This window comes from Tamandua tetradactyla, chromosome 9 (assembly GCF_023851605.1).
Source record: "Tamandua tetradactyla isolate mTamTet1 chromosome 9, mTamTet1.pri, whole genome shotgun sequence".
Lineage (NCBI taxonomy): Eukaryota > Metazoa > Chordata > Mammalia > Pilosa > Myrmecophagidae > Tamandua > Tamandua tetradactyla.
Window position 1 is genome coordinate 8,306,596 of NC_135335.1, and position 15,206 is coordinate 8,321,801.

Genomic DNA, 15,206 nt, shown 5'->3' on the forward strand with positions numbered 1-15,206 from the left:
AGGGAAGGGGCTGAGGAAGGGGTGGGGAAAGGGGAAGAAAGTAGCTCAGAGAGTCTCAGTGGGCAGCCACTAATATGACCCTGCAAAGCAATATTGCCCCAAACAGCGTCACTGAAACCAGTGTGCAGATCACAGGAAATAATTCCATTTTCCTTGGCACTAGCCAGTCCATTTTTGCTTGTATAATTCTAGGTAGCATTTGCAAAAAAATCATTTTAATTTATGTTGTGATGATACATATCACAAAATTTCCCATTTTAACGATTTTTCAGCATACAATTTAGTGGTATTAAATACATTTACAACGTTGTGCTGCCATCACCACCATCCAATATTAAAACTTTTTCATCACCCCAAACAAACTCTGAACCCATTTAACAGTAACTCTACTGTTCCCTCTCCTGGTGCCCTTGGTAACCCCTAATCTACTTTGTGTCTCTATGAATTTGCATATTCTAGCCATTACATATAAGTGGAATCATACAATATATGCACCTTTGTATGTGACTTATTTCACTCAACATGATGTCTTCAAGGTTCACCCATGTTGTGGCATGCATCAGTACTTTACTCCTTTTTACATTTGAATATTATTTCATATACACCATATTTTATTTATTCATTCATCTGTTGATGGAGACCCTTTAGTTATGGGAATAATGCTGCTATTAAACACTGCTATACCAGTATCTGTTCAGGTTCCAGCCTTCAATTCTTTTGGTTATACACCTTAGGAGTGAGACTGCCAGGTCATGTGGTAATTGTATGTTTAACTTTTTTTTTTTTTAAAGGAAAGACAGAGAGAAGGAAGGAAGGATAGAAGGAAGGAAGGAAGGAAGAAAGGGAAACATTTTTAAACATTTTCTTGTTTTATTGTATTCTGTTTCTCCGTTTTTGTTACATGGGCTGGGGCCGGGAATCGAACCGAGGTCCTCCGGCATAGCAGGCAAGCACTTTGCCCGCTGAGCCACCGCGGCCCGCCTGTATGTTTAACTTTTTGAGGAACCGCCAAACTATTTTCCACAGTGGCTAAACTGTTTTATGTTTCCAAATTTTTCTGGTACAAGTTACAGAGAATTGGTACTAGGGTCCCAATTTTCTCTGCATCCTTGCCAACACTTATTTTCCATTTTTTAAATAACAGCCACTCTAGTGGGTGTTGATTTGCATTTCCATGATGACTAATGATGTTGAACATCTTTTCATTTGCTTAACGGCAGGCAGCAAATTTTAATGGGAACCGGGTATTGCAGACCAGGGCCAACTCATGATGAGACAGAGGCAGGAATTACAGAAGCTTAGCATGGAAAAGACAAAGGAAGCTGAGAGCTGTCCTCCAATAGCTGAAAGACATTCTCATGAAAGAGTGAAAATACTGAGTTACCTTTGTTACCAATTTTGAATTAAATTATTTTTCAAATTTTGAATTAAATTTTAAATTTAAGTTACATTTTAGCCAAACATATAGAAAAACCTTCTAAGAATTACAGTTGTCTATAAATGGAATAGCCCTCCTCAAAAAGTAGTGAATTTTTGCTTAATGGAGGCATTCAGGCCAAGGCTAGATGGCCAACTTCTGGTGAGTTTTTGGAAGGGAAGACTACATTAGATGGGAATTCAAACCATATGGTCACTGAGACTCCTTCACACTCAGTAAGTACGCAATTCCATCCCAAAGATATCAGCTCTGGAAAAGTTAGGAAAATGAAATCAAATAATGACAGATTCTCACAACTCTAAAAAGATTTGAAACATGATGCTCTTGACTTTTTATTATAGATACAGGGTTCTGGGTTCTCTGGGGGTAAAAGCGCGGACACGAATGATTTGTTGCATCATGGCTCCTGTGCTCAGGAGTACTGTGAATGCTGTTTTGTTTGTTTGTTTGTGGTAGTAGGGTTGGGTAATCTGTTTCATCCACATTCTTTCCCTAGGCTCCTCAGGCACCACGTTGCACAATTTTGGAAAAAAGTGAATTAGGGTTAGAGAGCTAAGTCTAAGATCTCAGACTCTTTGATGTAATGCCCCATAACCCAGAGAGACTTTGATATCTGTATTACTTTACCTACAGTCTAATTGTAAGCTAAAAGACACAAACAAATAAACAGTACAGGTATTTCACTAGCAAATGGATTGTATTCCAGAAATTATTTTGCAAATCAGTCGGGAAGAATTTGAAACAGCACTGAAAACACTGCTCCTCAGTGCATCTGACCCCAATGTATCTGACCCCTTGTGCATCTGCCCTTCTCCCAGGTAGAAAATACCCCTGGGATACTATACTAACAACCCAGAAAGTAGAACAAAATTGAAGAACTGCTTTATTTACCTTGAATTCTAATGCTTAAGACAAAGGAAATTCAGTTGACAAAGGCTAGAGAGTTTTACAAAACCGTGTAGGGAACGCCTTATATACCTCAAAAGCTCTAGAAGTTGCCAACAGTGAGTATTATGGCATCTAATTTTACTTCAAAAACTAGTGCTTCCTTTCTCCTTAATATGGACATGCCACTAAATATGTTTTTAGCCATGACTGGGGAAAGTTTTTAATTGATAAGAATGAGTGTGGTAAAGAAAGAAGATATTTTTGAAGTTAAAAGAGCAATAAACAAGAGAGGCCAAAAGAAGCCCAATGAAGAGATAACAATCATCATCACAAGCATAAATACCTAAAATGCAAGATATTATAAAAGAAAGTCAAGGGTTGGGGTAGGGAGCGAACTGTCTGACCATGAAGATGGGGGAAAGGGGTGATGACACTGTGACCAAGTTTCTGCAGAGTCTGCTGGGGGGCTCCATCAGCCAGGACAACTTAGCTGTTGCCGGGGTATGGGGAGAAGCATTCAATTGGGCTTCCATATTTACAGGATATTCCCAAATTGCAAATAATGTACACAACTATAAACCACAAGAAATGCTTTTGTAGCCAGGTTAACAGAGAAACAAACAAACACCAAAACAAACAAATAAAAATAGTTACCTGCCATGTATTCCTATATCTGCTTATTCAAATCAGAAATGGCAATGATTAATAGTGTGACATTTGACATCTAGAAATAAAAAAGGCCAGAGAGAAAGCTGAAGGAACCTCATCATGGAGCTCCTGCTGCTTCTGAAACTCAGCCTGACCAACGGCAGCAGCACACACTGTGGCTGAGGCTCCCTCAGGCCCTGGGGAGTAGTGAGGGGGGTACGCCAATAGGATTTCATGGTAGGACAGAGATAAGAGAATTCTGTAGCAATAAAAATTTGACATGTATCTCAGGAGTGAATATGCTTTATGGATATGTTAAAGGTAGTTTTTCATATCTCTGGGAACTTAGAATAAACACAGGCATCTGAAAAAGAAGGAAGTTAAATGCCTTGCTCAGTATCACATTAACAAGTATCCATCTATCCTGTTGGGCAAGTGTTTATACCCTTAAGTATTTCTGTAAATCGTAAGATTTCAGATGAAAGGTGAAAAAGACAGCATTGTTTTAAGGTATTTTTAACAAAGAGGCCTACTAACTATCACGTGAGCCTAGACAACACATTCAAGCAAATCTGTTCCTCCAGAAATTACTTTGCATGGCCCTCACACCTCAGACCTCCTGGCAGGCAAGAATCTTTCTACAACATCTGCTGGCCCATAATACATTATAAATCAGGAGCATTATTGGCTGTTCTGATGATCGATATTGGGGTCAGCAACAACTTTAGCTCTAAGTGTCAGCCAACAGTGATGCCTCTAGCTGCCACCAGTGAAGCCAAGGAACAGGAGGTAGGTAGGAAGAGAAGGGTGAGGGAAAGAAGAATGCAAGTACAAAAATGTAGAGCTCATAAATGAATAGAAAAGGCAAAAACTGGTTTAGCAGTTTAGGACTCCACAGAGTACCACCCAATGTCCTTAAATAATACCTCAGGATGCTAAGTTGTTTTCATCTGCTCTTTCAATGGATTAAGAACATTTTTTCTTATGTACAATTTTAATAAAATCAGATTTAAAAAAAAGACATAACATAAACATGCATGGTGGAATTACTGTTTTTGTATCACACACCTGGTGTTCAGGAGGTGGCCCGGAGTAAGTAATGAGCCTTCAGCACTTAGGGGTGCAGCTTTATTGTGAGATGGAGGGTGAGCACATACTCGTACCACAGGGGGGTCTGTTATGTTTCAGGACCATGCTAGGCATTTTCAAAAGTTATCTTATTTGTTTCTCACAACACACCAACAAGGTATGTTTTATCTCCATTCTACAATGGAAAAAAGTACACCTAGGGAAGATAAATGACTCATTCAAGATCTCAAAACCTGCTGGTGGCAGAGCCAGATTCAAATCTAAGGCTCTCTGAAATGAGAACTGCCTTCATCTCATCGAGGAACAAAACACAACTTCATCCTGCAGCATACAGGCCACTTACAACCCTCCTCGCTGCAAGGGACACTGCCTCTGAAGCCCATTATTCATACATTTGAAATATATTTACTAGCTCCCCCTGGCTGGAAGAGCATGGCTACAAACACCAGTGCCACAGGGAATGGTACAGTCCTGGTTCCCTGGGCTCGTAAAGCAACTGTAAAGCTGGGGTGAGGCGGTGCTGGTGCAATGGATAAATCCAATAAACAAACAACATAACATCAAATCGTAATAACTACTACCCAGAAATAGGACACAGAGAAGTGAGAGTAGTCCCAAAGGCCCTAACTCAGACCTAGCGGTAAGGTAAGGGCTATTTTCAGGGGGAAATGTCCAAGCTGAGAACTGAAAGACAAGAAAGAGCCAGTCTTGCAAACAGGTAGAAACAGAACATGCCAGATGAGGCAACTGCAAGCAAAGACCCTGAGAAAGAAATAGGCTTGGTATAGAACAGAAAATAGACCTATTTGGTGAGACAGATACACACACAGAGATAGAATATATTGGTCTTGGGACAGACACAGAGTGTGGATTTTAGTCTAAGTGTGAACGGAAACAATCAGAGGCTTTTAAGCAAGAAGTAATATGCTCCTCCGACGAGTGTTTTTACAAGATCCTCTGGCTACTCTATGGTTAATGAACTAGAGGAAGGCTGCAGGAGGAGCAGGGAGGCCATGGGGAAGGCCACAGGTGGTGGTGACTTGATTTAGAGGAGTAGCAGGTGGAGAAAAGACACGGACAGAGTACAGAGTTAGAATATACAGAAGATGCTGAGGGACTAGATGTGGAGAATACAAAAATGGAAAGAATCAAAGACAACTCCTAGGTTTTTGGTTTGAGCGACAGCATGGACTGTGATGCATTTACTTAGATGAACAAAGACTGGAGAGGAACAGATTTTTTTTTTTTTTAATGGGGAAGGAGTAAAATAAAGAGATCTGTTTTAGTAAAGCTAAATTTGAGGTACCTATTAGATATTCAAATGGAACTATCAGGTAGGCAGTAGTTGTACAAAGAAAGATCAAGATGTACTTTAAGAGATAAACATATATTCTCACAAGCAGTGGGACAACCAAAGCAATAGGCCGAGCCTTCAATTTTGGGGTTTGTTCCTAGGAAACTTATCCCCACAAAGGATAGGCAAAGCCTACTTAAAATTAGGCCTAAGAGTCACCCCCAAGAGAACTTCTTTTGTTGCTCAGAAGTGGCCTCTCAGTCAACACAACAAGCAAACTCACTGCCCTCCCCCTCTCTATGTGGGACATGACTCCCAGGGGTGTAAACCTCCCTGGCAACGTGGGACAGAAATCCTAGAATGAGCTAGGACTCAGCATCAAGGGATTGGGACTCAGCTTCAAGGGATTGAGAAAATCTTCTCAACCAAAAGGGGGAAGACAGAAATGAGACAAAATAAAGAGTCAATGGCTAAGAGATTTGAAACAGAGTTGAGAGGTTATCCTGGAGGTTATTCTTATGCATTATATAGATATCACATTTTTAGTTAAGATATATTGGAGAGACTGAAGGGAAGTGCCTGAAAATGTAGAGCTGTGTTACAGTAGCCATGCTTCTTGAAGATGATTGTATAATGATATAGCTTTCACCTTGTGTCTGATGCGCCTTTTATCTACAGTATGGACAGATGAGTAAAGCATGTGGATTAAAAATAAATAAATAATGGGGGAACAAATGTTAAAATAAATTTAATGGATTCAAAAGCTAGTGATCAATGAAAGATAGTGGTAAGGAGTATAGAAAAAAATAGGGGAAACAAAGGCTAAAATATATTGGGTAGATGAGAGGGAGGGGTAAGGGGTGTGGTATGTAAAGAGAAATACATAAACCTAATCAGAAGGATAGTTTCTAATTGACCGAGGATAGAAAAGATTTCTTAAATTAAAAAAGCATAAATCTTTATAAATGAAAGGATTATGTCAAAATGAAAGATTTCTGCTGAATAAAGAACATTATGAACAAGATTAGTTCATAGTGTTTACCACCTGGATAAAGGCCCAAGAGTGTATACATGATCTCTTCCCACGCTGAGAGCTATATCCCTAAGGGTAGGGCTGAATCATATGCATCCTCATTATCCCAGAACCCAGCACAGTGGCTAGTACAGAGAATACATTCAATAAATGTTAACTAGCTGACTGTTTGGTGGTTGGGATACTGGATAAAAAATAAATCAAAATCGGAACCTCACAGAACTGTTTTCAGCTCAGGTATACCCTTAGTTCTTGACTATTAAAATGCAGCCAATTGAATTTTTAATGAATTATCATTATAGATGTACAGATATCTCCCTAACATTTCTTCTAGCATCATATTGTGTGTCCATTTGGATGACAGACACATGAACAAACAAAATTCAAGTTGACTCTATGGCTCCAAGGAAACATTAGAGATGCTACATCAAAATCAGAGCTGCAAATGATAAAAATTAACCTTAAATGGAAAAACAAATAGAGATGGAGCACAAGTCAGAATCTCTGCTGCCTGGTAGTGCTGGGTAGCATCAAAATTCTGAAATTACGGATTCAACATTATATATTAGAATACATGAAAACATTTCTCATAATTTTGTTTTGTTTAGGTTTATTTCATAGTCATAAACTTAACTCTGCAACCCAGCTAGACTTGGAAGGGGAGGAGAATGGAGAACCCAATGAACTGCAGAGAGAGCACAATGATAGGACACTGAGGCAGACCAGGGACTCGGGCAGAGGTGGGATGCTCTCCTGAGCTACAGAAGGTGTGGTCTGCTGGAGAAGACAAAACACAGATTAAATTTATTATTTGTCCACATCGACAACGGTGATCTTCTTGCTGGTCTTGCCATTTCTGGATCCAAAGCACTCCATGGCTTCCATAATATTCATTCCCTCTTTCACCCTGATGAAGACCACGTGCTTGCCATCCAACCACTCAGTCTTAGCAGTGCAGATGAAAAACCGGGAACCATTTGTGTTGGGTCCAGCATTGGCCATGGACAAAATGCCAGAACCTGTATGCTTCAGGATGAAGGTCTCATCATCAAACTTCTCCCCGTAGATGGCCTTGCCACTAGTGCCATTACAGCATGTGAAGTTATCACCCTGGCACATAAAGCCAGGAATAAGTCTGTGAAAGCAGGAAACCTTATAACCAAATCCTTTGTCCCCAGTGCTCACAGCATGAAAATTTTCTGCTGTTTTTGGAACTTTGTCTGCAAACAGTTCAAAGGAGACACAGCCTGTTCTAGTTTGCTAGCTGCTGGAATGCAATATACCAGAAACGGAATGGCTTTTAAAAAGGGGAATTTAATGAGTTGCTAGTTTACAGTTCTAAGGCCGAGAAAATGTCCCAATTACAACAAGTCTATAGAAATGTCCAATCAAAGGCATCCAGGGAAAGGTACCTTGGTTCAAGAAGGCCGATGAAGTTCAGGGTTTCACTCTCAAGTTGGATGGCACATGGCGAACGCAGTCAGGGCTTCTCTCTCGGCTGGAAGGGCACATGGCAGACACAGCGTCATCTGCTAGCTTACTCTCCTGGCTTCTGGTTTCATGAAGCTCCCCGGGAGGCATTTCCCTTCTTCATCTCCAAAGGTCGCTGGCTGGTGGACTCTCTGCTTCGTGGTGCTGCAGCATTCTCTGCTCTCTCTGAGTCTCTCATTCTCCAAAATGTTCCCTCTTTTATAGGACTTCAGAAACTAATCAAGACCCACTCAGATGGGTGGAGACATGTCATCCCCTAATCCAGTTTAACAACCATTCTTAACTAAATCTCATCAACCAGGGAGATGATCCCATCACAGTCCCTAAATACACAGCATTGAATAGAGACTATTCTACCTTTAAGAAATGGGATCCATATTAAAACATGGCTTTTCTTAGGGGGCATACTTCCTTTCAAACCAGCACACAGCCCAAGGGCTCGCTGTCGACAGCGATGTGGAAGAACATGATGGGGTTGACCAAGGCTGTGAGCGGGGAGCTGCAGCGATGGGCAGTGGCATCTGCCCCTTCTCATTAATTTTCAATCAACTTTATTAGTCTCATTTATATATAATAAAACACACTTATTGAAGTCTAATTTATATACAAGAAAACACTCACTTTAAGTGGACAGTTTGATGAGTTTAAATGCGTATATCCATGTAACCACCACCACCACCACAGTCAAGATACAGAGCATTTCCATCACCACAGAAGTTCCCCCATGTTCTTTTGTAGTCAGTCCATCTCTCTGCCCCTGGCTCCAGGCAACCACTGATCTGCCTTCTGTCAAGATATCTCATTCATTTTTTAAATACAAGAAAACTTAAACTTTTTATTTGAAAATGCCAAACACACACACAAATAGAAGAGTATAATGCATCTGATGTATCCAATACCCAATTTCAGTGCATGGCCAACCCTATCTCATCTATAACCTCTACCACCTTCTTGCCTAGGTTACTTTGAAGCGAATCCCAGACATTTTCCTTACTTCAAAAGAAGGGGGCTATCCCTTTAAAAAAAGATATTCTTTTAAAACATATCTACAATGTAATTTTCACATCCAAAATAATGAATAGGTTACTTAATATCGCAAAAAAAAAAAATCAGTGTTCACATTTCTCAGATTGTCTTATATATTTCTCTTAATTTTGTTTGTCTGAGTCAGGATCAGAATAAGATCAATACATTACTCTTGGTTCCTTAATCTTCTAAATCTCTTTTTATCTAAAGGTTCCTTCTCCATCTTTTTTTTCCCTTATAATTTATTTGTTGAAGAAACTGGTTTAGTCCTATAAAGCACCTGCAGCCTGGAATTTGCTGATTGCACCCCCACAAAACCACTTACCATGTTTCTCTGTCCCTTGTATTTCCTATAAATTTGTAGCTAGATCTAGAGGTTTTACTCGGTTTCTATTTTTCATGGCAAGGCTACTTTATAGGTGGTACTGGGTATCTCTTCCAGGAGCTATACAACGTACCATATCCTTTTTTTGCATATGTTTCATTAAAAAAAAAAAAAAAAAAAGGACTTTCCCTCAACTAGCTGAAAAGAAAAACATTCATTACAATGTATCAAGACCCATTTAATCTAGAAAATTGTAACAATCCCCTTTAGCAGACTGATTCTGGTCTCTGGTGTCCCTAGGAATGTAAAGTTCTCCTTGTGGCACCGTCTCACTCAGCTGGTTCTATCCATCATATTACACACATCACTTACGTGAAGTTGTATACTGAACACACACTGACGTACTCATCTCTTGTGTGAATTTCTTATCTCCCCAATTATAGTTTTAGTTCGCTAAGAGAAGAAACCATCTTACCCCTCTACCCAATTCCTAACAGAAAGCCCTGTGTGTAGATGGCACGAGGAACCAGAGGGCCACATGATGCTCTGCTTGGGAGCCTTCTCTAGTCCTTGATGCATTCCAACCGCTCTTATTATTAGTTCTTCACAACCTTCCTCCAGAGTCAGCAACATCTCATTTTCCCAACAGGAAAATAGAGAAGAAATGTGAATGGTGAATCAGTGGATGGCTACAATAAAATCTCAAAAATCACTGTTCAGAAAACCGGCTGAGTTAAGTGCTACTTTAATTCCTCCTCCTTCCCTTCAGGGAAAATATGAGTCTTCGAGAGAAAGGGCTACAGGCACTGAATAGACAAGGAACCAGAAAGCCTGGTAAAGTGACCTCCCTGCTCTCTTCGGCAGGACAAGTCCCTGCTTGACAAGTGCTAAATAATTAAAAAGAGAACAAGAATCAGCTAACCAAAAGAGAGATAATCCTGAACTTTGGAATGGGGAAGGAGAGAAAAGTAGTTTATATCCTTGCCTCACCAACATCCAGTAAAGAAAAGGGACATGTTATTACCAAGATGTGCAGAGGAAGTTAGAGTCATCAGCAGAACCAACCAGGCCTGTCTTTCTTCCCACTCTGATAAAACACTCTGCCACCTGAAGCACAAAGTGGCAGTAATAGCTACAAGGCTCTGGCTTGCCAGTCACCTCCCACCCATCTTTGGGCTTGGCTGGTTCTTTCCTGCCTCCAGAAATAAAAATCAGAATATGATACTTATTATGCCAAAAATCACTACCTGGCAAACTTAGGTTCCAGAAGCATAGGCCACTGCTTACAAACAGCATAATCTGCAGTGTAAAAAGACACAGCTCTACATTGTCCCCATCCCAAACCAAGGAAAAGTACAGATTAAATTAAGAATTCTCAAAATTCCCAACGGAGCTAAATGCATTTAAAGTTGCTGGGTCAAAGATTCATTTTTGTAGCAGACATCCACAAAGGATTTCAGTGTTACATACAGTAGAAATGGAGCAAAAAATTCTAAATATGGAGAGATGAGTAATTTAAATTCTTTTTCTAATGGTTAATACTTTCTTTTACGTTCAATATCTAATTCTAAATCAGGTTCCAATTAAGGAAATCAAGACTCAGTTTGCTGGTTCCACTGGGGTTTATTCATGTAGGGATTACCTGTCTGCCAGCTGTGACTGTTTCCCATCAGAGCTCTGTGGGAAACTCTGTCATGACTAACAAAAACATGTTTCAAAACAAGAAAATAGCCCAGTTACTAGAAGTCAGTGGCAAAGGAAAGGCCAGAACAAAGAACTCTCACTCTTAAGTCTCTGGCTTCCGCAGCAGGCTGCTGCCTCTGTGTCTAACCAGCTGAGTGAATCTGGCAAATCAAGTAACATACCTAGGTTTTTTTCTCCTCGTCTAAAAACCAAAAAGGTGGACTAGTCAATTTTTAAGAAATATCTCTAGCTATAAGAGTCCACCCTTCTTTTCACACATATTTACATGCAAATCACATGCTAACTATGGTAGCATATACAAAGAATCGCAGATTTCAAAGAGCTGCTAGGAGGAGATAAGACATATGCAAAAGAGATAATAAAGTAGAGAAGGAGGATGATAAAAGTACAGCTCTAGAAATCTTGTGTTGAAAATAATACAAGATCTAGCACTCAGTGAAAAAAGCAAGTTACAGAATAAAATGCAAAATGCCATCATATTTTTGTGAGGGGAGTTGCATGCATGTGTATGGTTACAAGTGGACTTTTTTTAAAAGCATGGAAGGGAACAGAGCTAATTATCAACAATGGCTAGTCCTTGGGATAAGATTTCAAGGAAGTCCACTTTCTATTTTTTTAATTTCTATTTTTTTTTTACTAGAATGTTTTATTATTGCAATTAGGGAAAAAGAAGATTTTTAAAAGAAAAAAACAACAAAGGGAAAGATGTTTATTTGGAGCAAAATTTATATTTTGGGCAGCACATTATTCAATTTAACTTCTATGGCCAGTTTACTTGAATACCATAAGTACATGGAATCTTGAATAGTACATGGAATCTTGAATAGGGCATGAAATCTTGTTGGTTTGTACAGGTTAGTGTCATATCCCGATATATCCCAGAGTAATTCAGGCAGAGAATAAAAAAGTATTTGCAGAATCCCCTTGGGGGACTAGGGAGAAAGAAGGAAATATTAAACTTCCCCATCTGGAGAATTCTTGATATTCTCACCAACAGTGGGAACAAGCAATTCAATAGGCTGAGCTCACAATCTTCAGGCTCACCCCTATGAAACTTATTCCTGCAAAGGAGAAGTTAAACCTGCTGATAATTATGCCTCTTTTGTGGCTCAGATATGGCCTCTGTCTTTAAGCGAACTCGGCAGGTACTCATTGCCCTCCCTCCTACGTGGGACATGACTCCCAAGGGTGTAAATCTCCTGGCAACGTGGGACCTGTCTCCTGGGGATGAGCTGGGACCTGGCATCACAAGATTAAGATAGCCTTCTTGACCAAAAGGGGGAAGAGAGAAATGAGACAAAATAAAATTTCAGTGGCTGAGAAATTTCATACAGAGTCAGAAGGTTATCCTGGGGGGTCATTCTTACGCATTATATAGATATCTCTTTTTCGTTTATGGTGTATTGGAGTGGTTAGAGGGAAGTCCCTGAAACTGTTGAACTGTATTCCAGTAGCCTTGATTCTTGAAGAATCAAGAATAACTATATAGCTTTGACAATGTGACCATGAGATCGTGAAAACTTTGTGTCTGATGCTCCTTTCATCCAGGGTATAGACAGATGAGTGTGTGTGTGTGTGTATATACACACACACACACACACACACACACACATATATATAAAAGGATAAAAATAAATAAATAATGGGGGAGAGAAAGGGTAAAAATTGGGTAGATTGAAATACTATGGGTCAATGAGAGGGAAGGTTAAGGGGTATGGGATGTATGAGTTCTTTTTTTTCTCTTTATTTCTTTTTCTGGAGTGATGCAAATGTTCTAAAAATGATCATGGTGAGGAATACACAACAATGTGATGATATTGTAAGCCATTAATTGTATAATATGGTTGGACTGTACATGTATGGATATTTCTCAATAAAAATATTTTTTAAAAAAAGAATCAAGCCTACTAGAATATAATTCAACAGTTTCAGGTACTTTCCTCCAACCACTTCAATGCACCACAAATAAGAATAAGCTCCAAGACAACCTCTCAACTCTGTTTGAGATCTCTCAGCCACTGAAACTTTATTTTATCTCATTTTTCTCTTCCCCCTTTTGGTCAAGAAGCCTATCTCAATCTCAAGATGCCAGGTCCTGGCTTATCCCAGGAGTCCTTTCCCATGATGCCAGGGAGAATTATACCCCTAGGAGTCATGTCCCACATAGAAGGGAGGGCAATGAGTTCACCTGTCGAGCTGGCTTAGAGAGAGAGCACACAACTGAGCAACAAAAGAGGCTCTCTGGGGATGACTCTCAGGCATAATTATAAGTAGGCTTAGTTTCTCCTTTGCAAGAATAAGTTTTATAGGGGCAAGCTCCAAGATTGAAGGCTCAGCCTACTGAACTGGTTATCCCCACTGCTTTCAAGAATATCAGGAATTCCCCAGATGGGGAAGCTTAATATTTCCTCCTTTTTCCCCACTCCCCCAAGGGGACTCTGCAAATACTTTTTTATTCTCTGCCCAAATTATTCTGAGATATTCTGGGGCATTACACTAACATGTACAAACCAACAGGATCTAACTCCCTATTCAAGATTCCATATAATTATGGTGTTCAATAAACGGACCATACAAAAAAAATTAGATAATGCATAACCCAAAATATAAATTTTGCACCAAATAAACATCTCTCCCTTTGGTTTCACATAGAAATTGACATTTTAAAATATGGACTATATCATCCTTCACCCTGTATTCTGATTTATCTTAGTCCTATCCAGATCAGCTTCATGGATATCTCTACTTGAAATCTGATCATTTTGTCAACTTTTTTAACAGCTGTGGTATGGGGTATTGCTGACTTTCATAGTGTCAGTGCTCTAACTCTGAGTTGGATAAGGGTTTGATATCCTCTGTATTAAAGAAATTATACAATGCAATAACAAAAAACAACAACCCAACTGTAAAATGGGCAAAAGATATGAATGGACATTTTTTCTGAAGAGCAAACAGAAATGGCTAAAAAGCACATGAAGAGATCCTCATCTTCATTAGCTATAAGGGAAATGCAAATCAAGACTACAATGAGATGTCATCTCACAGCTTATAGAATGGCTGCTATTAAACAAACAGGAAACCACAAATGTTGGAGATGATGTGGAGAAATTACAACACATCCACTGTTGGTGGGTATGTATAATGGTACAGCTACTATGGAAGACAGTTTGGCGGTTCCTTAGAAAACTAAATACTGAATTGCACCACAAGCTGGCAGTATCAATACTAGTTATATACCCAGAAGAGTTGAAAGCAGTGACACGAACAGACATATAACAATGTTTATAGCAATACTATTCATAATTGCTAAAAGATGGAAACAATCCAAATGGCCATCAACAGACAAATGGACAAACAAAATATGGTAGATATACATGATGGAATATTATTCAGTAAGATGAAATGTGGTCCTGAAGCATATGACAACATGGATGAACCTAGAGAACATAATGCTAAATGAAATAAGCCAGACACAAAAGGATAAATAAAGTATGATTTCACCATTATGACTCTGATAAAGAGGGCAAGCACCAAATCATACAGCCCAGGAAGAAAATCTGTATTCATATACAGCAATGAACTAGATGTTGCATCTCTGCAGCTAGAGTGCACAAAAGACTTCACAAGCAATGGCTTCCATTTGTTTCACATTTTTAACATTGTCCAGTCATAAGAAAGATTTCTAAAAAGAGAAAAAAAATTAATAAAGATAAAATAAAATTTAAAAAGAAAGAATAGATAAGAAAGGATCTCCTTAAATTTTCCCAATTTTGGAGTATCACTAGTTTAAAAAATAATAATAATAAAATAAATGCACTTCCCAAACAAACGAAAAACTAAACAAACAAAAATTTAGCAAAAGGTGCTGCAATAAGGGTATACTCACATGGAAAAAGAATGAAATGTAACCCCGCCATATAGCATACAAAAAAATAAATAAAATAAAATCTATTGGCAAATATTCCATGGAAAAAAAAGTAATTGGAAAATGATGACCTGAAATACAACTTTGTGTTCACAGCAACCCTATTTTTACAGCTGAGGAAACTGAAGCACTGAGCAGCAAACTAACTTGCCAAAAGTCCCCTCATTTTGTAGTTTTCTCCCCCTGAACTCTTCCCTCTCTTCATTTGGCTAACTCCTACATATTCTTCACATTTCAACTTAAACAAATACCACTTCCTCAGGAAAAGTCTGCTCTGATGTGTCCAAAGGAGGTTCAAGGCTCCTGTTATATTCTGCTGCACTCTGGGTGCTGTTATAGCACTCT

At 39.1% G+C, this 15,206-nt stretch overlaps 2 protein-coding genes across 2 annotated transcripts in view; both read right to left on the reverse strand.

Annotated features, from left to right (window-relative positions):
* PACS1 (phosphofurin acidic cluster sorting protein 1) overlaps window positions 1-15,206 on the reverse strand; it is a 179,439-nt gene that overhangs the window by 117,479 nt on the left and 46,754 nt on the right. The window lies entirely within an intron of this gene.
* Window positions 988-11,752, reverse strand: LOC143646574 (peptidyl-prolyl cis-trans isomerase A-like). The gene is made up of 2 exons (XM_077115653.1): window positions 8,313-11,752; window positions 988-7,637 (listed from the first exon to the last, which is right to left on the reverse strand). Exons 1-2 carry the CDS (start codon window positions 8,347-8,349, stop codon window positions 7,198-7,200), a joined length of 477 nt encoding a protein of 158 aa, XP_076971768.1. The 5' UTR covers window positions 8,350-11,752; the 3' UTR covers window positions 988-7,197.

Coding starts and splice junctions, on each gene's coding strand:
- LOC143646574 (XM_077115653.1), bottom strand. CDS start 8,349: ATGTTCTTCCACATCGCTGTCGACAGCGAGCCCTTGG. Junction 7,638..8,312: donor TGTCGACAGCGAGCCCTTGG/GCTGTGTGCTGG, acceptor AAACTAGAACAG/GCTGTGTCTCCTTTGAACTG.